The sequence below is a fragment of the Acipenser ruthenus genome, chromosome 12 (assembly GCF_902713425.1).
Source record: "Acipenser ruthenus chromosome 12, fAciRut3.2 maternal haplotype, whole genome shotgun sequence".
NCBI classification, from domain to species: Eukaryota; Metazoa; Chordata; class Actinopteri; order Acipenseriformes; family Acipenseridae; genus Acipenser; species Acipenser ruthenus.
This window is the reverse complement of record NC_081200.1, coordinates 14273319-14289943: the sequence shown is the minus strand read 5'-3', so window position 1 is coordinate 14289943 and position 16625 is coordinate 14273319. Positions and strand designations below refer to the sequence as shown.

At 38.4% G+C, this 16625-nt stretch overlaps 1 protein-coding gene across 1 annotated transcript in view; it reads right to left on the bottom strand.

Annotated features, from left to right (window-relative positions):
- LOC117417233 (ephrin type-A receptor 3-like) overlaps positions 1-16625 on the bottom strand; it is a 158617-nt gene that overhangs the window by 65143 nt on the left and 76849 nt on the right. The window contains exon 4 of the mRNA XM_034029216.3: positions 4492-4647. Within this exon, the coding sequence (XP_033885107.1) occupies positions 4492-4647 (156 nt within the window). The remainder of the gene's footprint in view (positions 1-4491; positions 4648-16625) is intronic.

Genomic DNA, 16625 nt, shown 5'->3' with positions numbered 1-16625 from the left:
ACAGAACAGGAGTTTAGGCAAAAGGCCTCTTCTTTGGGCCTCCCTGTTTTAATTATTAAGGTCTACCTCTTACAATTAGTTACTTTAACCAAGTCATCATTATTTTCTGGTAGCCAATACTGCATAAACCAACTTTCAAATCTTGCCTAGTGTCTTCATTCATAGTCGTTTTTCTTTTAATATATTGCATTATATTAAAGAAATTGATAGCCTTATAAATAAAATCCTAGATTGCTGAGAAGGCTTTTTTGGTGTGTTACAGGTGGTCCTTTTTTAATGGAATTGTAGACAAAAATATGGTGACAGCAACATTTAACAAGTTTACTGTAACAAATGATATCATATGTATGAATATTAAAAGTGTTTGTTTAACTAGGATACATGGAATAGTAGTAAATAATGTCCTGCTTATGTTTCCAAATAATATAGCTCCATGAGCAATACACTGAGCAAGAAGTGTATGGAGAAAAGTAATCTGTGCTCAGTAAACATCTTCAGATGTCATTTTAATTGCTTTTTTTACATTTCCTTTTTGATGTTTTCAACCATTCTGAGTGGTTTTTGGCTTTGAATGGAATGAGAAAGTATGTTCAGTGCTGGCACTTAGGCTATTCAAGACAAGCTCAAAGCCAAGTAAAGCCACATGTAAGCAAAGGTATGGAGGAATATTGTCCTTCCATAACATCTAGTATACCCAGGGACTGTAAACAACAGTACATCTGGAGCAAGGGAATACATACAGTATAGAGTGCAAGGCCAAAACAACGTAAAAGGTAGAGAGTTCCAATTACAGACCAGTTACTCATCCATAGCAAACACATTAAGAATGGATTTGTTTATCTTATTTTTTAAAAAGAAAAACATGACAGTTCCCTATTAACTGGTCAGCTCTAGTGGAAACAAGGTATTTGCCAAATTGTACTATTTACAGTATGTACTGTACTGTTTCCATAAGAATAAAAGGAATACCACCACTTTGATGGAAGAATCAGCCACCTTCTAACAGGATGTTCACTGAAAGCAATGTCGAGAAAAAAAAGGTGATATGCACAAGCTACGCAGAACCCAAGGGCACTTAGGTGATTCATTTTTTTTTTCTTCTTTTTTTTTACATTATAATGACCCAAGACTCTTATTAAATTAACTCCTCTGCACCTTGGAGACTGATTAGCATATAGTATGTATGTGTGTGTGTATATATATATATATATATATATATATATATATATATATATATATATATATAAGGATTCCATAACCCTGTTGAGTGTGATAACAGATGTTTTAGAACTGACTAGTGCTGTCACCTTCACCTCCTCTAATTGGTGTAGCCAAATAGAAAGTGGATGGGGGTGCAATTTGTACTTTCAGGGAGGTGGGGAATGGTTCTTAGTTTCTTAGTATTCATTTGAAATGCATTGTAATATAAAGAAAAATATGATAACATATGATTTGAAGCATCATGAAGACTATCACAAATATAAATAATAGCGCATCAGTGTCAACCTACTAGCTCTGGCAAGCCAATGAAATAGACACCACTTATGGCGAGATATTTATGAGTGATTTATAACAAGAAGATGTGAATGACTTTGCACTGTTAAACTGAGTAACATGATAAAACAGAGAGCAAAAGGGCTGAGAATCATATGTCCCAATAGTATAATTTGCAGAGGGAAAGGGGCTTTGATTGTACCCTTTGACCCGTGGTATTACACACAGAGTTTAATCGGGATGCACTTCTGTACATTAATCAATACTTGTTAACAGCCTGATTAAACTAAAAACATCTAGGGACTTTACATTGCTCTGTTGTCACAAGGAATGGGCAAACCCCATAATTTCTTCTTATTGAAACTATTTTGCATTTAACAATATGTTTGATAAATTAAGATATAAATTGCTGTAGACAGGCTATAATCGCCCTTAAAATGATACAAAGTGGCAACCTTTTCTCATTTCTATCTTCCTATTGTCCAAGCACCTGCTGTTTGAATGACATCAGTTTTGGATTTGATCCTCTGACAATACACTGCGACATTCTCTTTCCTTCTGCATCAATCATCCCCAAGCTTCAAAGGGTGCTCTTCCTTTGTATGGAAGGTAGGAGACTAGTGTATCCTTCACTTAAGATGGACAGTTCTGTAACCTGTGGCTCAGGAACCACACAACATTCTCCCTGAGTGATGAGAGGCCAGCTTTCATCATTGCTGCCAAATTAAAATGGCTTTCATTTTGATCCAAGGCTTTGGTGTTGCAAGGTACAGCTTTTTTTTTTTTTTTCAGCACTGCAAATGGCTTGATCATTTGTACATCTCCCTAACTTTTTCTTTATATTGCAGAAGAATATAATAGCTTCACTAATGTATTCTTCTTGCTCTATAGATTCACTTTGTTTATCATTTTCTTTTTCAGTCATCACATCCTGTGACTGCAATACAGCCCTGTGGCAAGGTGACCACCCGTAGTATATATATGTGTGTGCCAATGATAACAATGATGACGATTATTATTATATGGTATTGTTTGTTTTAAGTACTCTCGTGGGAATGAGTGACTGATCAGCTAGTGATTATTAAATTAGCTGACAGTTACGCATTTATATTTAAACACGTGCAAAGCTATTGTTGAGGAGTTAATAGGATAACTGCTAGCAAGTTAACCCTTTCGGCTTGTAAAGTATAAAAGACCTACCATTTTGCAGTGCAGGTTGGAGAGTGTCAGAAACGGGATGATAGGTCTGTTGCATAAACTAAACGAATCTACAGTAAAAGTAACGGGTGCTGGGAGTTGTAACCAGCACATGATACTGTTAGGGAATTTTGTTTGTTTGGCCATCGTGCCCTTTCATTTGTTTTGTGTGCTGTGTGACAGAGACAGAATGATTCTTGGTGATAAATCTCCCTCCCGACCTGTGAGGGTGCTGTGTAAAGGGAACAGAGTGCCCTGGACTGGATGGCCACACAATTCATTCCCAGGGTTAGGCAGAAGTCGGCCATCTAGAAAGGGGGCAAAGCTATGGTACACTAAATCATTGACCTGGAAGGGAAACACTTGCTTTGGACTGGTGACCGTGTTTGTATATTGTGGGTGTATTAAAGACTGTGTTTATTGTTTCAGGACTGAACCCCAGGGTTGTAACTTTACAACTGTCAGATGTGCAATATGCTTTAGTAAATAACATTTTACATTACTGTAATGTGCCAATACAAGTTGAACCATTTCGGAACTGCTGTGTTTTATTAAAATAATTTTTAAACTATTTTGTAGCCTATTTGATATGTGTTACACACACAGTGCATTAAAATCAACTTGGGTTTTATTTTGCTGGAAGATTCAGGTCACTCGTCACAGTATTTTTTTTTTCTCATAGCTCTCAGATAGGGTTGTCAAGAGGCTCCAGAATCTCGGGACACTTTAAGGCAGGTCAGGATTTTTTAACTCACCTCTCTAAACTGCAATGTATTTGACATGTAAAGTGAGTGTGAATTGCTTGAGCAGTTTAGTAAATGTATTTAATTGTGGTGGCGATTAATCATATTGCTTTACCTTTTTTATACAGCAAACAATATCTATCAAAATAGTGCAACACCATTATTATAGATCATATTGCACTCACCTGCACTCTTTCATTTAACCTTGTGGCAGCAGGTAAAGTTTCTATTTGTTTAGAAAGCCAATCAGCTGCTGTATAGGTCTGACTGATGAAAAAGATCCTCGCCGGTACTGTATGTGTGTGCTTTTGGTAACAACTAAGTAAAACAATTCAGTTTGCACAATTCACACTCACGATACTGAATACATTGCAGTTCAGAGAGGTGAGTTACAAAACCTGACCTGCCTTGGCAACCCTACTCTCAGATCAGGTGACAGAGGTTGAAACGTTATTAAAGAAAATAGTGGGTTATGGCAAAGACGCAGCTATCCTATCTTGTAAAGGTAAAGTAAACAGTTTTGTATTTTGACATTTCTATTGTGGGATGAGGGGGCTAGTGGTAAATTGTGTAAGTTTCAAACTGAAATCTTATTCAGGGATATATTTCCATTCGGTAATAAAAATACTATGAACTAAAAGGCTCAAAACTATAGATTGTGCGCGTCCCTTGTTAGTAGCTGCCCATCTATTTTTCATTCAACAATTTCCTTCAGTTTTTCTTGACAGTTTTTGTAGATTCGGTATTTGGTTTGGTATTCGGCCAAATCTCAAAAACTTGGATTTGGTGCATCCCTATTACAGAGTGAGATATACAGTTCTGGAGTATTAAAAACATCACAGAATATAACCAGCATCAACTATGACTGCATATGTGCTATTGCTGAATGTGCTTTATTTTAGCTTTAGCAATTCTGAGAGTTCATGATTACGTTAAGTTTCCTGGAACTGGAGATGTGTAGAACCCTTGCTAATTACCAATTTATTTGTGTTTTGTATTAAGTCTACCCTGAAATTGTATTGCTAAATTGCAGATTCTCATAAAGAATAAAACTTACTTGTACAGGCCATAGACCTGGGGTCTGTCTCTGCCCGGTAGTAACCTTTCTCACAGACGCATTCTGAAGCACTGTCCAGGTTTGAGTAGCTGTGTGGTGGGCATTTCACACAGTAGGCATCCATGGCTGATGCCTTGTAGAAACCAGGTCGGCATGCTAAAAAATAAATAGATACCATCATTAGAAAGCAACCAATGGCAGAAATAACGTACAGAAAACATTATATTTAGCACTAATCACAGCTAGTTTTCCATAATGAGTTTTCAAAACCTTTCCAATTTATTGGTAAAAACTGCACACACAATAGCAAAAAACAAAAGTGCTGGAATCCAGTGTCAGATACCTTTTTCTTAATAGAGTAACAGTATTTAAAATATCTGCATAACAGACACATTTGATAGCTGTCAGACCTAATTATGTGTAACATCAACCAGGATAAATTTGCTTTGATTGTTCTATACATAATTTTAAAACAGATTTTTTTTTTTTTTTTTTTATACGCTTTTAAAGGAAAGTGACTTTATTTTATGTCTGTTCAATGTACTTTAAAGAAACAATCCCTGAGGGATAAAAAATTAAAAGGGAAAATATCGATAGTTTATATTTTTTTAATTTTAAAAACATTTTTTTGTTTGTTTTTATTTCTAAAATTCAAAAAGTATATTGTAAAACTAGCCCAAGGATTACGTTTGTGTTATGCCACTTAGAAAAAAGCCAAAAAATAAAACGAAACAATGCTTGTATATTTCAGAGTTTATAAACTGCATATTATTTTATGTTTCGGGCATGACAATGTACTGTACAGTTCACAAAAGCGTATGCTAGTAACCAGAAGTAAACAAACCAGTAACGTGTATGGCAAGCCAACAAGGTCATAAGGTGGTGAACGCAGAGAGCAATTGCAAGTGTGCCTGGTGGGGCCGGCCCCAATGTCTGCACTGCACTGCACTGCACTACACTGTACTATACAGAAATACAGCAAATATGGTCGGTCATGCATACGCTTTACTGGTTTTAACGAGGAATGAAGGGAAACTTCAGCTTTGACCCCTTGCCTATTATGCCTTACTGCGCATGATCTTGTCAGTTCCCACTTGGTGGTTACTGCAATTTGAGTACTGTCAAAACTTTGATGAACAAAAGATGCACAGTCAATTTCTTGTTAGAAAAAAAGGTTTTCTTCATTATCGTTTGAAGAAAAACTGGAAATCAAACGTTTAGGTCCTCATCAATCAATGGATCTTGTGATAACCCAAAAGGGAAAAGAAATAAATAGGGGTTTTAATTGTGAATGGTTCACAAAAAAAAAAGTGGCTTACCGCAAGCGATCATGGAAATAGCTTTTTTTGTTTTCCTTGCCTTTTATTTTGGGGAGAGACCACGTGGACAAAATCGGGCTACAAGGACTTAAAACACTTATCCGAATGAACTGTTAGATTGCATGTTTCAAATGTACAGGGAAGAAATTAATAAGGAACTCTCTGAAACTACATTTGTTGCTGTGCAGGCAGACGAGACAACAGACGCATCCTGCGAGTCGCAAATGGTTGTAGTACTGCGTTACCTGCTACCCAACAATGAGGTGAAAGAAAGATTTTGGGAATGTGTTGGAAGTTAATTAATAAAACTGCAGAAGGTCTATCCAATACCATAAAAGAGGGTTTGGAGCCACTGAATTTGCATTACAAACTGATCGCTCAAAAACCTACGACAGTGCTGCAGTAATGAGTGGAAATATACGTGGAGTACAAACCCTGACGAAAGCGGTCTACCCCTAGGCACATTTTGTTCATGCTCATCAAATGAACTTGATACTTCAGCAGCTTTGCTCAGGGAGAAAGTATTTTTGCAGCTCTGTCCAGTTTTGCCAATTTTTTTCAGTATCACCAAAAATAATTTCTGCTCTCAGAAGTAACAAATAAACAAATTCCAAGGCCCAGCGGAACACGTGGAACTTTAAAGGGAGAACTGTTAATGCCATTTCAGAGAATTTAGATGCTCTTAGAGAATGCATGCAGAATATCAGAGAGCAACCTGGTTGGGACAGAAATACTATCAGTGAAGCATACGGTCTTTCCAAACTCTTGCATGACTGATTTTCTGTGTTATTTGGAATATTTTGCTTTGATCTTGCCAGAAGCTGACATTTTGTATAATTTGATGCAGAAGTGTGACATTGATGTAATTGGGATGAACACTGCAATAAACAACTTCAAAACGCACATGACAGAAATGAGGGAACACACAGATTCATTGGCAACCACAAACAAAGAAAGCGAGCCTGCTTCAAAACGAAGAAAAACGAACATCGCGGCTCAATGAAAGAGGCTTGCAATACTATAATTGTCCACATGTATCGACACACTGATCTACACCGTGGCAACACAGCACGTCCCCTGTTAAAATCCATGTGTAAAAATAATCTAAACGAAACTTTGTCTGAAACTGTTAAACTGCTCCAAATTGTGATAACAACTCCAATGACAACCTCTGAATCTGAGAGAAGCTTCACAACCCTCAAGAGGATCAAAACGTTTTGAGGAATACAGTATCACAACACAGACTGAATGCATTGTCGATGCTCTCCATCAAAATTGAGTTTTTACAGAAGATTCCAGAATTCGACAATGGAGTAATTGCTGAGTTTGACCAAATGAAGAATAGGTGTGCCAAATTCCTATATAAAAAAGTCAGCTATCGGTAAGTGTTGTTATTTCAAATTAACTAGTATACAGCTATTAGCGCTAAAGAGCCAGCTTCCTGACATTTCTATATGCTTTACGTATCTTTCTCAGGGAAGCATAATGTTTGCATCAAAATAGTGGAGCTTTATTTATAGGTATCATTTGATTTTCTTTTTGAAAGTGGTACTCATTTCCGTTATTGTTTTTACTCTAAGCTATATTCTTATTTGTATAATTGTGTAATGTGGGTTGTGACATCATTGTTGTTTATATATTACAGCTTTATTAATTAGAATTAAACTTAATCTATAGTAACTTATTCATTATTTTCTCATATAATGCGTGCTCTGAGGATCAGCCCTATCACGGCGTGTTTATTTATTTACATTTCTATTGATTAGTGTTTATAGTTAGGACACATTAACAGCACTGCAGCTGTCTTTCGTGCCCCACCAATACATAAACCCACGGGCCACCATTGCCACCTAGGCCTCAAAGTTACCAACAACATAAAAACAATAACTGCACAAATATGAGCAGGGAAAAATGTTCTAAACAGCTTGTCTCATTTTGCAAAGCGTTTCTGATTGGTATTATAACATTACAGTTTTTTAAAAAAGGCCAAATCACTTAGATATTATATATATATTATTAGTCATACAACAGGTAATGATAGCATACATATGGGGGAGTGATGCTGATTGCATGCCACAACACAATGAAGATTAAGGCGATAAATAAGTCATTTTTAAGGTAACAGTACATAGGGCTGTGAGTAAAGAATCACTGTTATTGGTAATACAATGCTTTGGGTGCGTGACTAAGTCATATTGCAAATAAAGTGTGTTGCTTTGTAGCTTAACAGTAATCTACACCGCAAAGTTTTCCATTGGATTTCAATCACAATGCAACCTATTGTATTAAATCTCTGTCTGTACCCCTGTATTGTGCCAATGAACTGTGGTTATGTACCTGCAGCATGATCACTGCTCAGCAGCTTTCTAGAAGCCAAGCATGGCTGGTCTCCAACTCCTTGTTAAGTGGATCAAAATACTCCAATTCAATTTCTAGTTCAGTCCTGTTCATTTCTAATTATGCTTGAATACATCTATATGACAAAGCTAATCTTTTCCTCTCATTGTCTGTCTCTAAATCTCTTTTTCCTTCTGTGTGCTCACAGTAGCTTGTTTTAGGTGTAAGCTATACTTTGGTAACTGTTTAACAGTAAAATACTTTTACTCCAATGTATTTAAAAAAGGCATTACTTTGTCTAGTTGAGTCTGGCACGTAAAGAAGCAATTCTGAGAATGTGGATGCCACCATAGTTTATCAACCTCTTGTGTTAATTCACTTTAAATCATTTTTTTTGTTAGCATTTTTTTTTATTCCACCTTCCAGTGTACACTGATGAAGGGATTAGCAGTGTGTGTCTACTTGACTTAATATAAGCAGATATTGATAACAATGAACATGAGCATGGTAATCAAACTATTCCACAAATATGTATGTCTTGACAATGAAACATGTGCTCCCACACCCACACCCACACCCACACTCTCACACACAAACCAACCACAACACAGTTTCAACCATTGATAATAACATTACAGGCAATTCCCAGTTGGAGCAGGATGATTCAGGGTTAAAATGGCTGGCAACGTTAACCTTCTGAAACTGCAAGCAACATTCAGTGATAATGGTATAATAGCCAGCGGTGCTATCTCCATATCACAGAATGGCTACAGCAGCCATCCAGAGCCCCTTGTGCCCTGTATGGAGCTCTCCTGAAATACTTTTCACGAGCCACTTAAAACCCTTTCTCCACTTTATGCAATTCAACTGTATTCCCCTGGTGCTGAAAGGAAGCGGGCAAGGCACTAAAAAGGCCTGCATTTTGGTTACTCTCCAGAGGGAATGAAGATTTTGTATTCTGTATCCACTGAACATTTCAGACAAAATGTCCAGGGATTCAGTTTTCAAGGTTAGATTTTCAAACTAAAGCAAGCAGACCTGTTTATGAATGTGCAATATGTATTTTGTATGCTGGCTTATTTATTTATTTTTATCCACACTTGACATTAAACCAACCGTCAGAGGTATGAGAACTTGTGTCATTCCCACTTATACAGTGTAGAAACCCTATGGGAAAGCATCTTCAAATAAAAATAGAAAGACATAACAAACAAAAAACACTCAGGCGAGAAACCAGTAGGGAAATTACAGGGAGAGAAAATAATGTTGACAGTTTGAAGTCATCCCAATACCCTATAGATAGTCTTCATAGAAACTTGTAACGTACATTAGGATATTGGCACACTGGTGACTAAAGGTGCTACAGTAAGATTGTTGTAATTTAAAATATTCAATAATCAATATCATCTCAGTGTCATCATTTAACACAACTAAATAAGATACATTTTTGGTTTAATACTGCAAATAAATAGGGTACAGTTTTTTTTAAGTAAAGAGACACTGTTTTTACGAGGTGATTATAAAGTCAAATGGATTCTTTGAGTTGCAGTTGAGTAACTATCTACCATAGAGCAATACAACACAGGTAGAGGCAACATGACAGGCAACCACATTCCAGGACTACAACCATGGGCCCTGTAGCTGACACAACTCAGTGTTATACACCATTGAAACTCTAGAAAGTAGCATTTTCACAGGGACCTACTTTGGCAGTTGGCATTCTTCAAAATTGGTTTGAAGTGTTTTTTCCATATTAGCAACAAAGGCAAAGTGGTACACATGATCACCATTTATATCTTTCTTGTAATGTGACATATTTTCCGTACATAGAACATTGCAAACCTTTATATCAACACTATTAAAGTAAATATAATGAACTGAATGGAAGGATACATTTGGAAGTCTGAATCTCATTTATAAATGGAGCCTAATTGTATGTTGGTGCAGTACATAGATCTTCTCTTTTTACATGTTGGTTTTGTTTCATTTTCAGGCCTTGGACTTTTAAGCCTACATTCTCGAGACAGTTTGTTTATTATTATCGTTGCTCAATTAGCCTATTTTCTATGAACTCTGCAAATGACCCATTTCTGCCTCCCCCTGCAGAATAAGAATAGATTTTGTAGGAGATACAGAGGTTTAGACTGTTGATACATTTAAACTCAAACTGCAGTGAGTGCTGAGAAGCAAACCCAGGCTGGGGAGAAAGAGCAGATTAAAATGAATTTGCCACAGGTAGCCATGATTTAAAGGTTGGTTGTTTTCCCCCCCAGTTGTCCTGTGTGTATCAATGTTATTGCTACAGGTCTGTTTTCTTTTTTGTACAATTGTTTAAATTGATTTTTCAAGTGGTGGATGGATTTATGAAAACATCACTAAATCATTTCACAACATAAAGAAAAGAAAATATTAGGGAGAGGGGGAAAAACAAAACATACAATAAATAAATAAATAAATACAATACAAAATTTAAAAATACAATAAAAATAAAAATAATAAAACAAAATATAGTTGTTTATGGGTCAAAGGGAGTTCACAGAGGTTGTGGAGAGGTTATAACATGCCCTAGATCCCTATCCCTCCACCCTTCCCTAATTTATAAAGTCTATCAGTAGAACCTTGCAGGGTATACTTTATTTTTTCAAGTTTAAGGAATTGTAAGACATCCCTGGTCCAGTGGGTAAAAGAGGGCGGGGCAGCTTGCTTCCAGTTTAGTAATATGAGCTGTCTGGCCAGTAAGGTAACAAATGCAAGGTGTCTGTTTGAACATTTGTCAGCAAGACACCGCTGGGAATTACACCAAACAACACAATAAGGGGTAATGGATCAATAGATACCTGGGTAATCTGTGAAAAGCTCTCAGAAATTGTGACCCAGAAAGGAGACAACCTGGTACATGACCAAAACATGTGAATGATATAGGCTGGAGCCTGTTTGCATCTGTCACAAGTCGTGTCAAGGTCCGGGAACATCTTGGCTAGTGTGACAGGGTAGCCGAGATGGTGATGTCAGGCCAAAAGCAGGAACAAAACACTGACACTGCAGGTACAGTATAAAGCGCTTGCGCAATTTTATTTTTAAATAACAAAAATAAATAAAATATTCAAACAAAAAAACTTGCTCACAGAGCAAAATAAAGGTTTTAAATAAAACAAATCTAGAACACAAAAACCATATAGGTCAGGCTGGGCAATCGCCTTCACTGTTCCTATATTTTAGTTTTACATTTAAACTCCTCGCTCTCTCTCGATCGCTCCGTTCTCTCCTCCGAACAACACACCCAGAGCAGGGAGAACTGCAGGCTTTTATATTAGTGACCGAGAGATTTACTAGCTTTCCATTATTTGACAATCCCTCGGCCACATTCTGCACAGGTTTTCTAATTACTACTGGCAGAGGACGAGCTGCCGACCTCGCCTCTGCCAGAACACATTTAACAATAACAAAACAAAAACGCACAGCTACTCTGTCTTATTTAAAAATACATAAATTATAATAAAACAAACCAGATATAAAATAACACACACTAAAACACAGGGGGGGAGGGGTACCCCGTTCTAAAATAAATAAACAATACATTTTTAAATCAAAATACAAAACAAACACATTTTACAGCAGGGTTTTGCCCTGCCCCCTTTTCATGTGCAGTGCTTCTAGCCCTGTCACATATACCCCCCCCCCCCGGTGCAAAGCACACCTGGCCCAACGGCCACCTCCCCCCTTAGTCCCAAAGTCCCGCTTCACTGTCCCAGAACAGGGGCAGCAAGGGACCAAGGGTGGTGGCCACGGTGAGAGGTCCGCCTCCCACCCCAAGAGTCGGCAGCGACCCCAGGCGAAGCAGAGCCAGCAGCGACCCCAGGCGAAGCAGAGCCGGCAGCGACCCCAGGTGAAGCAGAGCCGACAGCGACCCCAGGTGAAGCAGAGCCGGCAGTGACCCCATGTGAAGCAGAGTCGGCAGCGACCCCAGGCGAAGCAGAGTCGGCAGCGACCCCAGGCGAAGCAGAGCTGGCAGCGACCCTAGGAGAAGCAAAAGAGACGGGCGAAGCGGCACAGCTGGCAGTCTCAGGTGATGCGGAGCAGCAGACAACCCCAGGTTATGTGGAGCAGCAGGCAACCCCAGGCAATCCAGACGTGGCATCCCTGAGCGGAGCGGGCGTGGCATCCACGGGGGGCGAGGCAGAGCTGATGACCCCGGGCAACGGCGAGCAGGCGACGGCGGCAGCGGACCCTCGGGAGGCGACGGCGGCAGCAGACCCTCGGGAGGCGACGCTGGGAGGGGAGCCCCCGGGCAAGAAGGCGGCAACAGGAGCTCCACTTCTCCCTCTAGCGGTGGAAGTGGGAGACGTGGGCTATGGACATTCGGCCTCCCCCCTTTTGGGCTGTGGACGCACCTGGATTTTTATTCTTTTGAGGAGTAGCAAGAGTGAGACTTGACTAAGCATTGGTGGTTGATTTAATGATGTAAAAGATTCCAAAAACATTGAATACAACAAGGGGGATAATTGCAGGGAGAATTTCTTATTCCTGGGGAATTGCCACTGTACATAGATTTAGTAGTTATTTCATCCAAAGAAAAGGGTTTATCCAAATCAGCTTTAGATTTTTAATCAATGCAAGCAGTCGATCAAAGAAAGAGCTAATTAATGAGGGGTCAGAGGAGGATTCAGACCCACAGAGGTTGGAGTAGAAATGTTCAAACTCGTTATTGATCTCCTGCAGGTCAGATGAGAGAAAACCAGACGCTATGCAAATCTGGGGGGCAGGTCCTCTTTCAAAGTGAGAACTAACAGAGGGCAATATCTGCATGTCATGTTAACTGGATGAAAGTGGAAGTCTAACTTGAAGTGTAAGAGCTTGGCTCACTGACAAAGTGATTTTGACAGAGGTTCAAATAATTTGAGAATTGAATATATGACTTGGGGGTAGAGGGGCACAAAACACAAAAAATACCCAAATTAGGGATTCTATGATTTGTACATTTTTATATGTATGCATCACACATTTGCAAACACATCTGAGATGTCAATTTAACACAATCCACGCTATGCCTGACGAATATCACCAGGCTTTTTATTTCCAGTTGTGTTTTTTTTTTTTTGCTTAACATTTTAATCAAGGACAGTACGATAAGCCAATGTCAACGCGAATGCTTCAGGAAAAAATAGGATAACTTGGTATTTTAGCCACCCACTTATGAATTTTCCAGACAGCACCTGTCTGTGACCTCCATGCAAATGCCAAAGATAAGAAGGTAAACAGCCCAGCCTAGAATGTAATTTTAGTGATTTAAAAGCATCACTGAGTACTTTTAGTCTCCTGAAATAGAACACTGCTTGTCAGAATCAGAAAGTAATATAATGTCTGATTGCAAACACAAAGGGCACTGTTTTTTTACTGTGCTGTAAAGATAAGACACAATGCCTTATTTAATTGAGTAAGGTCTCTTAAATTGCACGTCCCTTAAAATATACCGTACATGGAATAGATAGTATAACTTAAATGAAGGAACATTTTCAACACAACCTAAAAATGAAAAGTTACTTTATTCTGACAAATATGGTGGCTTTCTACTGCACAGTATATTATTTATCCAGGGAGAACAAACATAGGGAGTCAATTTCAAGACATTTATTGAATTTGAAAAAGGTAGCATTGAGTCTTTTCAAGCAAAGTGTTAAATGCCATATGGTTTTATTACAGGATGTGTGTGTGTGGAAAGTAAATAGTTCTATTTTAAATACTGTACAACGGCTTAGCCTTCTTTTTCACCTGCATATGTAATTGTCGTTACAACTTTTTCTTTCTAGACAATGTTATTGTTAGCATGTCTGGATTCTCTTACAATATGGACACATAGGGTTGCCTGGCTACTGCCAATTATTTAGTTAAATGAAAGCTGCCAAATTTAATTATTGTATAATTTACATACAAAAACTACTATTTGTATATGCTGGCATCATGCACTTAAATGTATAACTGTTACTCTAATTTAGAGTATGTAAATAAAATGCAAAAAAGTAAATATACCTCATTATTTGGTATCCCCATAAATAATGTTAAGCAGTAAAAATGTTCCAATTACTCCATTGCATCTGCTTAAGAACAGTAAAAGCCTATTTTTTGCAGAAAACACACAATTAGAGTGGGTTGGGGAATCACTGATTTACTTTGAGACTAAGAGATTGGGAATGTTAAAAATCAAATTAGATTCATTGATTTCTGCTTATTTTGATTGCTGCTACGGGGTGCCAGAGGTCATGGTTTTAATCAGGAAGGAAAGACACTGACGTTCACGTGAATGACAGTATGCCATCGCTCAAACAAGCACTTCAGATGAACAAGCATTCAAATATTGTTCTAACGGTGCCCAGCACCACTGACACTATTCCTGCCTGCCCATAGGTAGAGCCAAATACTAGCTGCATTGTTCTTCCTTGAAATATAGGCTTGAATTGTGTCGCAAGTATAATTATGTGCATAATAAGTGTCTTGTTTATGATATTTCTCAATAACCACAGTAATATGAGGCCTGTGTTGGTATTTAATCATTGCAGTAGCTCCACATATTTATTAGGCTATTAAAATGAACTTGTTCACTAACCCTGTCTAGCTCTGGGAGTCTGCTCTTTTGAATGCCCGGGGATACCACAAAATAAAGTGATTACAAAGCTTTAAACTGCACAATACTTGAAATATCTAATTAAACTTTCAATGATTTTAAATCCGCGGGCTTGATTTCAGAGGTCTAAACTCCACTTGGACTACTGAGAAGTTTGGCTTGCTGCTGCCGTTGCCTAGATGGTGGCCGGGCTTGCTTCTACAACTCTGTCTCTCCATCCCCATGCTGTCTGCGGTCTGGGGGTCTCTGATGCTCTTTGCATGCTGTCTCCTTCCATCTCCTTTCCAAAAGGAGCTTTGGGACTGAATAGCTACTGGTACCAGCTTTATGGGTTGATATATATATATATATATATATATATATATATATATATATATATATAGAGAGAGAGAGAGAGAGAGAGAGAGAGAGAGAGAGAGAGAGAGATTATATATATATATATATATATATATATATATATATATATATATATATATATATATAGGTAGTCACAAGAGAAAGACTTCAAATTAATTTGAAATAAAAAATAATACTTGGATATATATATATACACACACGCGCACAAAGTAGTTTTCAGAAGTATTCAACCCCCTGCAAAGTTTTCACATTTTGATGGCACCTGAGCATACCCCACAACGCTTTCAAATTAGACATGTAGAATCTACACAAACTACTCCACATTGATAATGTTAAAAAATGCATACAGAATATAAATAAGTAACATTTACCGAGAAAAACAGATTCATCTCAAGTGCATAAGTATTCAACCCCTTTGCTACTGCAGCCCTAAATCAGCTCAGGTGCAAATTATTTGTTTGAAAGGTCACAAAATTAGTGAAATGGTTTCAGCCTGTGTGTACTCAAAGTGGTTTAATTTGTAGATAATTTCCTTCAGGTATATAAAGACTTTCTAGCTGCAACTCACACAGTGATCCAACAAAGCAACCATGAAGACCAAGGACCTTTCAAAACAAGTCAGGGATAAAGTGGTACAGAGGCACAGAACAGGAGAAGGGTACAAGAAAATTTCAAAGGCGCTGATTATCCCTCTCAGCACAGTGAAGTCCATCATTAAGAAGTGGAAGGTGCATCTTACCACCCAGACACTACCCAGATCAGGTCGCCCTCCCAAACTGAGCATCCGGGCAAGCAGGAAACTGGTTTGGGATGTCACTCTGTAGCCAACAATGACCTTGAGAGATCTGCAAAGTTCTGTGTCTGAGATGGGAGTCAGTGTTCACACATCAACAATAAGCCAGTCCCTACACAAAGCTGACCTGTATGGATGGGTGGCAAGAAAGAAGCCATTACTCAAAAAGCCTCATCTTAAAGCATGTATGGAGTTTGCGAAAAAGCATGTAGATGATACTGCAGACATGTGGAAAAAGGTTTTGTGGTCAGACAAGACAAAAATTTTACTTTTCGGTCTAAATTCCAAGCGTTACGTCTGGCGCAAGCCCAATACTGCACAGCACCCATTCAACACCATCCCAACTGTCAAGCATGGTGGTGGCAGCATCATGTTATGGGGATGCTTCTCTTCAGAAGGGACTGGGAAGCTTGTCAGGATAGATGGGAGAATGGATGGTGCAAAGTACAGGCAAATCCTTGAGGAAAACCTGTTTGAGTCAGCCAAGACTCTGAAACTGAGGAGGAAATTCACATTTCAGCAGGACAATGATCCGAAGCACAACACCAAAGCCACACTGGAGTGGTTGAACAAGAAGAGAATGAATGTTCTTGAGTGGCCCAGTCAAAGTCCTGACTTGAATCCGATAGAACATTTATGGCGGGACTTGAAGATTGCAGTCCATCGACGATCCCCAACAAACTTATCAGAACTGGAGAAATTTTCCCGT